Genomic DNA, 11989 nt, shown 5'->3' on the forward strand with positions numbered 1-11989 from the left:
GGCGCAAATGTGTTTCAGCAAGAGATGTGGGTTATTTTTGACACATTCACAATAATTGGAAAGCGACGATACAACCAAAAAAAGATCTAACTAAATTCTCAATGTACATTACCGAAAATAACGCGCATGCACTCTACTGATAAGCGTATTTAACTTAATTTCACTGAGTGCATTAACCACTTTCGTAATGGGGAAAGAAGGGGACGCCGCAACTAAACGGAGTTCAGGGGAGGGGACACAAACGGAATAAGAGCAGCCTCTCCAAGATGGCAATTGTCGCCGTCAGAGGGGCACGGTTAATCAACCGTTCTGTGTCGTACGAACCTGATCTATTCACTCTTATCAGGTAGTTTTACGGACGATATGTCAAAACTACAGTTAAACGAAAAAGCCTGCCGTTCAAGTTGCCTTTTTCGTTTGCCCATCGCACTACGCCAACATCCCTCACGAGAGTAGCAACTAGCTTACCTCCATCCTTCTTCTCTCCATATAAAATCGATAAAATGTCAACTGAAGGAATAAAAATAAAAACACTAAATCCAAATCTAAATGTTACTGGGGCGAACGATACCCAAACACCTATCTGAACCTCAGCCTGACCAACTGTAACCGGATCCCACCCTCTAGAACTTTCTCTGACAGCAACGACTCCCCGCCTCTTGCGTCACACCCCTACGCTAGCTGCTTAACATGTTCACGTCCAGCCGCCCTATAACTGAGACCTAAGCTGCGGACAAATCCTGGCACTCCTTCGCACGGACGCCGCTATACACTTTGCCGTAATTCGCTTTTAGGAATACCGTTCCTCCCACAAGTGTAAGCCTTCGATGGGCGGTGCAGCAGGAAAGCACATAAACGTGTGCGTATTCTTTCTATTTTTATGCACCTGTTGAAAAACCCACATAAATGGAAACATAAAACATTGAAAATTGTAGAAATTATTTTGTGCTTTAAAAAAACGTATATGCGTCTTGTTATGTCACATGCCAAGAATTGGTTCCAGGGTGTTTTTTATTAAACAGAAGACAACATTTCAATAGGAAGAACGTTTGGTTGGTTTTTATTCTTGCATGTATTGTTGTTCATAGAATAAAGGCGTTCCACCGGAGATTTCACTGTGTGGCTGGGCGTGGGCTTCCACAGCCTGGAGGCGGAGGCATTTTTGAATGCGTCAGTCTCCGAGGGAAGTTCCCGCCTACTTTCCCTCTTCCAGCTCTCGCGCAGTTCAGCTGTTAAAAAAAGTGGCCAGACTTCATTTTGGCGCGCGCATACAGACACACAGTCAGTCAGCGAGTGGCCGCGGCTTAGAAACAGAAAGAAACCGGGTTGTCTTGTGTGCAATAGTCCCTCTCGCTTTATCGCCGATTTTGTAGTCGTTTGTATACGAGAGCCACTGTTAGGTAAGTGACCCACCCCGCGCCACCATCCCAGTAAACCAGGGTAAGTTGGCTTGCGCTTTGTTGATTTCCCCCCCCCCGCTCTTTATACCTTACTTTTCACACCGCAGCACCCATAACTGTCTCCCAGCGCCCCCACATCCCCAAACGCTCCCAATGTCCTTGCCTTTTCCTTAAGCCTAGTAACCTGGCCACTCCTGTCCATTGTCCCGAGAATTTCACACAGCGTAGTTTACTTTTTCTGGTGCGGCCCAGCGTTTATTTTAGAGTGGCTATTGCGGGCGCGGCGCTTCCACTGTACGTAAGCTAGAACTCTAACGGAATGGCTGCCGGCGAGCACTATTACACCCCCCCCCCGTGCGCGCGCACCTTTATCCCAAGCAAGATGGCCACCATCGCGGTCCCTCCTGTAAGCGCGCACTCGCCTAACCCCCCGCCCCCCCAAACACTGCGCTCTTGTGGCATTTGGTTGCATGTAGGAATAATGTGCTTTGCTTTTTCTGCCCTAAATTGTATTGCAGCGTGTTGTGAGCACTGTCGCCAGGTCAGGGAACCCCCCGGTTAGCGTCTAGAGGCAGGCTGGGTCCCAACGGGGCAGAAGGCGTCGACGAGACGCAGACTAAATCGGCAAGTTTTTATTTTTCAGTCCAGCTTTGGTTTTGTGGCGGGGTCTGCTTTTGTAAATGTACTCTTGTTCATTGTGAGGCCATGCGGCCTGGTGTTGGCGGGAGGGGCTTTTCTGCCGCTCTGCGTGAAAAGGGGAGGAGGAGAGCGGGGTGGGCTGCTGATGCTGTGAGCCTGGCTTTCTGAGGCTGCTGCTATCCGCAGGTTGCTGGAGCCCCGTCTTTGTTGAATCTGACTTTTATTCTTCACACCGCTTGTTTTCTGCCTTCCTGTGTTGGCCGGGCGGCACCGAGAAGCGACCTGCAGTCTGCATTCCAGGAGGAACCAAAAAGGTCCTGGCATGGAGGGTCTGGTTAGTGGGCCTTGGCGGGGATATTGTCCGCCGAGAAGGGAGGGGCTGCACAGTCTTTCCAGTTTAAAATGCTCACGAGATGCCCATCGCGGAGAGCATTGCATGGCGCATTTCTTGTACATGTTGTTTTACAATGCAGCAAAGCAGTTCTTAAAGCGTGGAGGAGGGGAGCCAATATTTTGCATGCATTGTATACATTTCTGGCTGTGGGGTGGTTACCTCAATGGAGGAACTCATCCGCCCTTCTTTAGCAGTGCTAACCCGGTTTGGCTTGCCAAATACTGAAAATGGCGGCAACCCTCCATACTCATGAATTAAAACGATACGTTAAATGTGTTTATTTGAGTCCAAGTGTCTGGAGACTTCCGATTTGCGGTGTGGGTGTTTGATCTCATGTGTGCGCTAGGGCAATTCTCCCTTTGCATGAAAGCTTATGTAGTTGTGTGCTTGTTTTTGGCTGGGCGCTGGTTTTCAGCCATGATCGTCCGATCAGCGTCAAACTGCTCGCTCAGGTCGGATCCCGGGAGGCACATCTAACCTGCGACATCGGTGGCTTAAAAAAATGCTGCAGTTGGGCTTCTCCTTGCACCAGCACTTAGTTGTGAGTCGTCGCCCACATGGGATGGAGTAACCTTTCTTGGTAGTTATCGGTGGCCATGCTTCTGTTTTTACACTTGGCTCACCGTATTAGTCCACGTGCTAATATCAAGGAACCTTTTCTAACTTTGAAACGTTACCGTACCTAAAGTATGGAACACATGTACCCCCGCCATGCTCGATCGCACAGTTTTGGGGGGGGGTTTATGTCTTTGAGGGCCTGGTTGACAATGTTTTAACATTGGGGAGGGGGGGTCCCGTTGAAAGCATTTTTGTAAATGGGGCCCTTATTGCAATGGAGTATCCAGGTGGGTCAGTCGCCGCGGGTGACTTGTAAGTAACGACTTCAACAATCTAACACTCTGGGATTTCACGTGTTTTAGCCTGAGTAACCTGCATTTTAAAGTGTTATGCTCTGTGTTTATCGTCTTTTTTCCCTTCTCTTTTTAGCAAAAAATGGGAAAGAAGCAGAATGGCAAGGGCAAAAAGGTAGAAGAAGCTGAACCTGAAGAATTTGTTGTGGAGAAAGTGCTGGACAGGCGTATAGTGAATGGAAAAGTTGAATATTACTTGAAGTGGAAAGGATTTACAGAGTAAGTATCGAAATGCACGGTATTGTCTAAAACAGAGCATCGCAATTTTACTTCTGCCTGAGCGGCCAGATATCCTCCACGCATGCCACTGCCGAGCTTGCAGCTGCTGAGGGATCCTACAAATCCAACATTCAAACTACCCAACATTCAAACTACCACCCCAGCAACCTCCATACCCACAACCCTTGTCTTTAGGGGCACTATAAGCACCCTTGTGGACTTCTCCTTGCTGATACTCAGTCCATCTGATCTCTCGTGGCACAGTGCATCAGTCCCTCTTTTGCATATGACATAGCATGACACTGAGATGTTTGAGAAACTCGAGTGGCTATATTTTCAATGCAATCCCCCACTATCTTCTAACCGCCCCATACCTTCACACCAAGTCTCATTCTTAGTCCCAGTTAGCTGCCTCAAACTGCACGCCCCCTGCATTTTTTATTCCCTAATCCTGGTTTGCTTTGACCCACCCACCCCACAGCAGCCTCTTTCTCTCACACTGTTAGCCTGCCGTGCTCCAACCTGGTGTATTTATTCATGTGGATTTTTGGCTCCTCGGCAACTGGCACCATACTAAGTTACATGTCACCCTGAATTTCAGAATGTTAAAGCACAATTTAAGGCATGTTTCAAAGTGGGTGGGAAAAAGTAGCATCTCTGTGGAAGTTGGTTTTGCGGTGCTCCTTATGTCAGTGGTAGCTTAGCTCCTGTTCATGGAATCTTAATTTCCACCCCTATAAACCTCTACGTTTACTGTTTAGTGCTGACAACACCTGGGAACCAGAAGAGAACTTGGACTGCCCTGAGCTTATCGAAGCATTTTTGAACTCCCAAAAAGCTGGAAAAGAAAAGCCAGAGGCGGCAAAACGGAAGTCATTATCTGACAGTGAATCGGAAGACAGCAAAACCAAAAAGAAGAGGGAGTCGGTAAGCGTAAGTTATTTTTTTTTTACAAACCTTGTTTTGTGATCAATCTGTTGTGCACTGAGGTTGACTTGGCTCCTTGTACATTACTAAACACTTGTGGCCACAGTATAAGCAGAAACTTGAATGCCTGAATTGGTAAAATGCTCTACATAAATTGGGCTGCCTGGTTCTTTGATGGTGGATGCATGACAAAATGTACTTAATGCCAGTGTGGGGAGGGCGGGGCATCCTGATATGGTCCAAATTGGTTGTACTCCATTTTCCAAAATGGGTGTAGGTTGTTTCTCAGTGGGGAAATGTTTGTCGTGGATATCCTTTGCTGAGATCTCTGGTGTAGCACAATACTATACCATGTGCTTGCAGTGCATTGTTTGCCATTGATGCTTAATTGTAACGTATGTATTTTCCAACAGATTGACAAACCCAGGGGATTTGCTCGTGCCCTCGACCCTGAGAGAATAATCGGAGCCACAGACAGCAGTGGAGAACTAATGTTTCTTATGAAATGGTAATTCTTGGGGGATCTATGCGGCTCTCGTTCACACATGTATAACAGTACACTTGTATAGATGCAAGTGACTGCTGTCACTAATCTCACCTCTGGCTTGTCATGGTTCCACTACCACCCCTTTCTCCAAAGGCATCCTAGAGTTATTTGTATACATCCTGCTATGTCAGTTTGTGGTTAATACATTATGATGTCCAATATCTTTGGATCCTCACTATGCCAAAAGCACATTGGCCAGCCCCTTGTCTGTGTCCACATAATGTTACTGTGTAATCTTAAATGAGGTCTGTTGAGAGCATCACTAAACAGCATTGCCTTTCTCTGCCTCGCACAATCCCCACAGATGGCCCCAGTCGAATCTGGAATTTGAAAATTAGTTGAGTCTAATCTGGGTGCTTTAAGTGCACTCATTCCATCCACACTGCTCCTGCGTTCCCTGTGGTTGACTGCTTGTTGCCTCCTGTGGTGCTCTGCTTTTGGCTGTGCTTTCTTTCCTCGATCACTCAGTTCTTGCCGACTCTCTGGTGATCTCACTCTCCCATCTTCTCAAACTGATACTCTCTCCTATCCTGTCTGGTAGGAAAATGTTCAGGAGGGATATCTTGGTCTCCAACCCTGGCCTTCCTATCTCTGATATCCCCATCAGTGCCACATATAGACCCTAACCAACATCCTTTGTCATTCCTTCTCCAGACATATGGACCCCCTCGTCTGTTCTCGACTCGCTCGCCTATCTCCCTTGCCTGTTAATGGTGGCAATTGGTAGGAGGTCCTTTTGGCCTCCTTCCACTACTCCAAGATAATCATTAATGTCTCTCTGAATGGCACTGTGTTGGTCCAGGGCCCCATCTCCTTCCTTCCAATGGGAGTCTCCCACGTCGCTCCGCTGCCACCTTCTTCCGCTACTACGCCACCTCCTTCGAGCCTGTATCCCACCCCGGAAGTCTTTAATGTGGCAACCTGCTCCACGTTGCTATTAAACTCTCGCTCTACTTGCAACAGGCCTCTGCCATTCGAAGAACTTGATCTGGATGTCCTTGATTTCACGAAGACTAGGTTCATGGCCAGCCTCTGTCGCAAGTTTTGACACTTTCCTCCCTGACGGCTACAAGATCCTCCAAGCCCACAGCCAACTGACCTAGAGGTGCAGTAGCTGAGTGGGTCCTTGCTTCTGTCATTCCTACATAGACCTAGGCTCACTATCTCCTGGCCCCTCTGACTGTGGCCAGGTTGCCCTCTTCGTCTCAGAATGGGCTGAGCATTCCTCTTCTCTCCAAGCCTCTACATCGCAACTTCTCCTGAGACCTCCACATCCACCTGGGTGCTTCTAATCCCTCCTCTGCGACTCTCCATTATACCCTCTGGTCTGATGCCGCCGCCCATTCCCCATCTCCACTTCTCTTGGACTGAACACTTTCTGCTTTCCTCTCACCTGAAACCGTCCCACAGGCAGGCCCCACCCCAGCACTGCCACCTACCTTGTTAATTCAGCACATAAAGCGTGTCAGTGGATGCCCATGCCGTTATTTTCTCTGCTCCTCCATACTCCTGCGGCTGACGCACACTCTGGACACAGCCCTCTCTAACCTGCCCCTTTCTAGCTCAGCACTCTGGCAATACTTGATAATCCATCTGAAGCCTACCTCAAAGTGCAACTCTTGCTATGGCTCCGGCCTCGCCGCCCTGAAACAAGTGCATGGTGGCAGAGTGGAAGTGGCGGGCATTGGGTGCATTTTGACAAATTACCGCCTGTTCCAGAGGCAATACAGACTACACATCCAAGCCTTTCTCTTTGCAGCCTCTAAACACTGCCGACCTCTTTAAAATTTGCAAGAAGCTGGCTAATCCTGCTCCACCTCCCCTGTTCCTACCTGGCTCTCTGTACGGCTCTGACTTCTCACTTCACCACTACAACTCCGGCCATCATGTCCTCGCTCTCCTCTGGCTGCCTCTCCCCCTTTTTTCCTCTCTCTTACAACACATAACAATGTTGACAATTCCGATCTATGAAGTGTTGTCCAAACGGGTGCTTGCCTGCTCTTCCAGCACCATCAAGGACCACATTGACACCCTTGCTCCAGCCATGACCAATTTTTGCACACTTTCAACACTGGATCGTTCACATTTCTCCTCAAGCAGTCCCTTGTGCACATCTCCTTAAAGTCTTCCATAAATCCTACCTGTCCGGCAAACTATCACCCAATCTGTCCATCTCACAGCTTACACTCAACATTGAATCTGGTGATGGTCTCCATGGCTGGCTTCAGGGTAGCCAGAGGCACGGAAATGGCTCTGCTCAGTGAGAACCTGGGCCTCACCTATCGGGCCCTGGAGTGGTTGACATCCTTCCTCCTGCAACGATCACCCCCCCCCCCTGGCGAACTTGGTCTCCATATGTGGTGTTCCCCAGGACTCTATATCCTCTCACCCTGGCTCTTCAGTGTCTGCTTGGCCCACCTGATCTCTACCTTATCTTTCAGTCTTATGCAGATAACCTTATGCTCTTTCAGGTTCCCCTTACTTGCCTCCTCTCGCTCATTCTGGACTTGTCTGTCCTCAAGTCGGGGATTGGTGCACCTCCAACGATCTGTCTTAATGCCTGTAAGATGGAGATCCTTCTCATTTGGACCCCTGCTCCTGCTTTCTCTCTCAGGCCATGCTCCTTGGGCTCTCTTCCTTCTCGCCACACATCACAGACTTTGCCAAGAAAGCCCACTACCAGCTAAATCTCTCCCTTTTGGGTGTATTCTTCCCTTCTCACTAACCCAAGATGCTCGCTCGCTCGCTCTCTCCAGAGCCCTGGTTCTCTCTACACTGGACTACTGCAACAGCTTCTTTCTCCATCTTCCTTACTCTACCCTCTGCAACTACCCAGAACATGATTGCAAGACACATTCTTGGCCTTGAGCCCAAGCGCCATATTTCTCCAGCCCTGATCTCCCCACTACCTCCTGGTGGCTGCAAGGATCAAATTCATGATCCTCCTTCATCCTCGAGGTTTTCTGGGGCCTGCACTACACCCAACCCTCTTCCAAAATGCCTTCCTTATAGGGCCCTTCGCTCAGTTACCTCCCGAGGGTCAGATGCTTCTCCAGGCAGATATGAGGGATGGATCTCTCCTCTGCAGGTGCCTCCCTGCCCCTCTCCAACTTGAGCAGGGCCACCTAAAGTTCTAGAGGCAGCTCAAGACCTTACTTTTCTCTTCTGCTTTCTCTCCCTCCCCTGCAGACCTACGTCTGCTGTACCGACTGGTTGCCTGGCTACCCCATGTCTCATTGGGTACCATGCTGCTTCATCAGTCTCCCTGGACAGAGCCTACCATGCAACTGTAACTCCTACAGTACCCTGCCTCCTTGCAATTACCCAGACCCGTGCTGTTCTGGCTGAACTCCTCCTGTGTTCCTTCCTACCACAAACTGATGTAAACGCTTAACCCTTTCACCATCTATTGGCCGGGTGAATTCACCAATGCTAAAATGGAAGTTGGGATGTGGTCCACTAATGGATATTTTTTGGGGGTGGGGTTTGCCATGGTTTGGCAATTGCTGGGTAAGGTAACTACAATGTGAGGATGGTGCTATGGGGTCAGTCTGGGGGGGGGGGGGGGCGGTAGTGTTGTATACAGAGTCCTCTAATTTGTAATTCACTTTGTTGCATTAGCCATTCAGATGTCTTGCACTAGGCATTGGGAAGCAATTTATTCTTGTCCTGCCCATGGAAATGGGAGCAGCATCCCTTTACTATTTCTGTCTCATCTTGCCTTTCATTTTTACATGAAATGGGGCACACACAATGCACTGAGCTCGTTTCTAAAATGGATTTCTGTACACTTCAGGGATTAAAATTAAATTAGATTGGTTAAACGGGAGTCAAAGGCAACTCTTGGGTATCCAGCTTTACCTAGTGGCCAGGGATTGCCACTGGGGAATGTGGAGCTAGTACAAAGCGACCGTCGAATTCCATGTGATATGCAGGCCTATTATTTTGTCTATTTTTGGCCCCTTATGCTTTAAATGTCAGATGTGTACAAATGACGTGATTGTTTGGCATCAGTTCTCCAAAGTAGCTGTTGGTGTCAAGCTAACCAGGCTCTTATAACGCCCCCCCCCCAATTTGGAATCCTGCACTATAAAGCTATTCCCACCCTGGTTGAGACCCCAGGGTGGGGTGTGAATAGTAATGGCATAATTCACCTAAAACATTTTTTTGCCATTTTTCAGTCATGTAATTAAACATATGGGGGTGGGGTAAAGGTATAGATTGGGGGGAGGGGACAGGTCTCCAACCGCATTTAAGACCGGAGTCAAATTCGATTAAATGTCATGGGTCAAATGGACCCAAACCGTGTGAATAGCTTTAACCCCTGCATTCGAGGGTGTTATTGGCCCTGGCTGCCAGGAGTGGTGCTTATCGTGATCCATGTTTTATGGGCATCTCAGCTTTGGTGGGCTACATCATTTTGACCAATCTAGTGCGCCATTTCATTCATCTACAGCACTCGGGTATTTGTGTGCACCAAAATTCAAGTGCTGTACAATAGCAGATCATGGCAAGATGAGTAAGAGTGAATGCTTAGGGTTGAGTGTAGTTGGACCTTCAGGTTGTTAAAATTGCAGGCATGATGGGCGGTGGCTGACGTGGGATTTTCCAGATACAGGGAGCATAGAAGCTGCTTCTAGACTGATGCCGTCTAGTGCATTGTTTCCGGGTTTTTTTTGGTATGTAGTGATACTGCAGTTGCTACGGCCATTGATCAGATGCAGCTGTTCAAGGCACTTGACTTAATGGGCAATGAAGGCATTTTGCAAATCCACAATTGCAACGCCTAAGTCCTCCTTGTAGAGGAAAGGGAGTGGCTCATCCATGTGCCATGATGCCTGGCTACACGGCCCAGTGTCTTGGTGCGTGTACTAGTTTTTCTTTGGGGATGATACAAATGGCATGTTACTACCACTGTTAATGGAGATATAAATGTCTTGGGAGCCCCATGCTCGGGTACATATTTGCCTTTTCACTCTTCACGCGTGTGCACAGAAACTTTGCAACACGTTCTGAGATCTGTATTTGAGGGGCTGCTCCTGGCTTGTGATCCATCTAGCATGTTCTCTATGGATTTCCCCCCTCCCAAAATTCGCTTGTTTTTCCTGCGGCCATCTGTATATATAATTGACTGCCTGTTCTGTAATTTGCAGGAAGGACTCGGATGAAGCAGACTTGGTACCAGCAAAAGAAGCCAATGTCAAGTGTCCTCAAGTTGTGATTGCCTTCTATGAAGAACGATTAACTTGGCACTCGTGTCCAGAAGACGAGGCACAATAACCTTTTTAATGTACTGTAAAGAGGTTTCTCTTGATCTATTCAACAATGTAAAAAACCTAGTTTTTTTTCCCCCTTTGGTAGAATTTTTCGGCATTCAGATGAGCAGAGGAGGCTTTTGGCAGTTGGCTTTACTTTGTCCCAGCAGTCCATGGACACTTTTTTCCCTCCTTGAGTGAGGCTTTCATAAACCTTACGTTTCATGTCTACTGAATCTTCTACGTACAAGCGGACCCACAGATGTTTCTTAGTGTTTGATATTGATGTGCATGCATTTTCTGCTCCCTAACTCTGGAGGTTTTAATGCAGACCATCGTTTATGTAGTAAGTGGAATGTTATCCGACTGTATATTGTTTACTTCACTGTAAATACTGGTGAGCAGTGTTCAATAAAAATAGTTTTATATTCCTTTGGTGCTTTCTTAGGTCTGCTCCTGATATATCATCTCTCCACATCAATTTTTTTTTAAAACCATAACCCTTACTTGAAAAAAATCCTACTTTATACGTGAGCAGATTGGGGGGTGAACTTCTCCCAGCTCATTATGCACAATTGCAAGGTTCTGTTGTACTGCCTGTAGTTTTTTAATGTATTTTGGTAGCTAGCCAATTTCCTCCATACCTCAATATTTCACTGTTACATGTTTTACCATTTGTTGGCCCTGCGGAGCCTTGTTAACCGGAAACCATCCATCTTAATCTCTTGGGTTTGTTTTGATGGCCTGGTCTGTATTCGGGTTCCTTGCTCAAGCTGGGTTCAATACTATGGGCTGAGATCTTGATTTGGTGTATTGTCGGTGGACAACTGGTAGTTACCGCCTCTGCAGGAGGTTGCTGGTTACAAGTTGTCCTGAACATCAAGGTTAATCGGTTGGTGAAAACTGATTACATTTTCCAAATGTACAAATTGAAGAGCAAAAGGTTTAACTTTCTTTAAATTGCGAGGTTTGCCCAGTCTGTTCCATTCTGGCAGTCTTTTGCGTGGACTAAATGCAGCACCAGTTGCTCAATTTGCCATTCATGGGCTTAAGACTAATCTATGACTACCTGAGTGAATATTATGTAGCCCATCTTGGCCAACAACCATAACCATTTGGTCTAGTTTTCCAGCCACATTTACAATTATGGTGGGTGTAAACAGTAACACGAATCCTAATTTATTGAGTTAAAATAACGTGAAGGTGTCTCTTGTGAACGTTTCCCTGAGGTTATCTGGTTGGGGTGTCCGTCCTGCCCACCGTTGCTGATTGTGGGTAATTTTTCTGGTGAATATTCATTTGTCAAGGCAAATGAGAAATGCTGTACTCCCAGGTGGCATTGATCCCAGTTTAAAAGAAAACTATAGAGAAGTTGAGCTTTATGATCAGGTTTAGCCCTTTTTATAATTTGCTTGTGATCTTAATTCACCATGGCCAATCGGAGTGCTATAGAGCTTTTACCTAATGCTTGTTCAGACAAGTTAACGGCTTCTTTACACCTGGGTGAGTATTATAAAATAAAACCACGTGTAATGAGTTTGGTCTATTTTAGCTTACCGCTCAAAACTTCTTGGTTACCACTGTGACAATAGCCTCACCCTTTTGTGAGGGTTAATCACTATCAACCTGTTCAAGCCATTGTAGAGCAGCACCATGGCACGCACACCAGAAGAAATGCAACCCGCTGGCGGGGAAGA

At 47.3% G+C, this 11989-nt stretch overlaps 2 protein-coding genes across 11 annotated transcripts in view; one reads left to right on the forward strand and one right to left on the reverse strand.

The window, feature by feature from the left end:
- Positions 1-687, reverse strand: part of HNRNPA2B1 (heterogeneous nuclear ribonucleoprotein A2/B1) — a 594776-nt gene extending 594089 nt beyond the window's left edge. For 2 of the 3 annotated variants that reach the window (XM_069648208.1, XM_069648207.1), the window contains exon 1: positions 469-625. In XM_069648208.1, the coding sequence (XP_069504309.1) occupies positions 469-489 (21 nt within the window). In that variant the 5' untranslated portion in view covers positions 490-625. Of the gene's footprint in view, positions 1-468 lie in introns of all 3 variants that reach the window. The other variant, XM_069648209.1, reaches the window with a different exon arrangement.
- Positions 688-1173: 486 nt separating this feature from the next.
- CBX3 (chromobox 3) lies at positions 1174-10723 on the forward strand. Of its 8 annotated transcripts, none has more exons than XM_069648212.1 (6): positions 1198-1400; positions 1919-2024; positions 3421-3563; positions 4325-4496; positions 4904-4998; positions 10191-10723. In XM_069648212.1, exons 3-6 carry the CDS (start codon positions 3427-3429, stop codon positions 10315-10317), a joined length of 531 nt encoding a protein of 176 aa, XP_069504313.1. In that variant the 5' UTR covers positions 1198-1400; positions 1919-2024; positions 3421-3426; the 3' UTR covers positions 10318-10723. The 8 variants fall into 8 exon arrangements, with proteins under 8 accessions (XP_069504314.1, XP_069504313.1, XP_069504317.1 ...); XM_069648216.1 differs by having other exon boundaries at positions 1214-1400; positions 4325-4490; XM_069648213.1 differs by lacking the exon at positions 1919-2024 and having other exon boundaries at positions 1174-1400.
- The last annotated feature ends 1266 nt before the right edge of the window (positions 10724-11989 follow it).

The sequence above is a fragment of the Ambystoma mexicanum genome, chromosome 2q (assembly GCF_040938575.1).
Source record: "Ambystoma mexicanum isolate Mex_15411 chromosome 2q, UKY_AmexF1_1, whole genome shotgun sequence".
NCBI classification, from domain to species: domain Eukaryota; kingdom Metazoa; phylum Chordata; class Amphibia; order Caudata; family Ambystomatidae; genus Ambystoma; species Ambystoma mexicanum.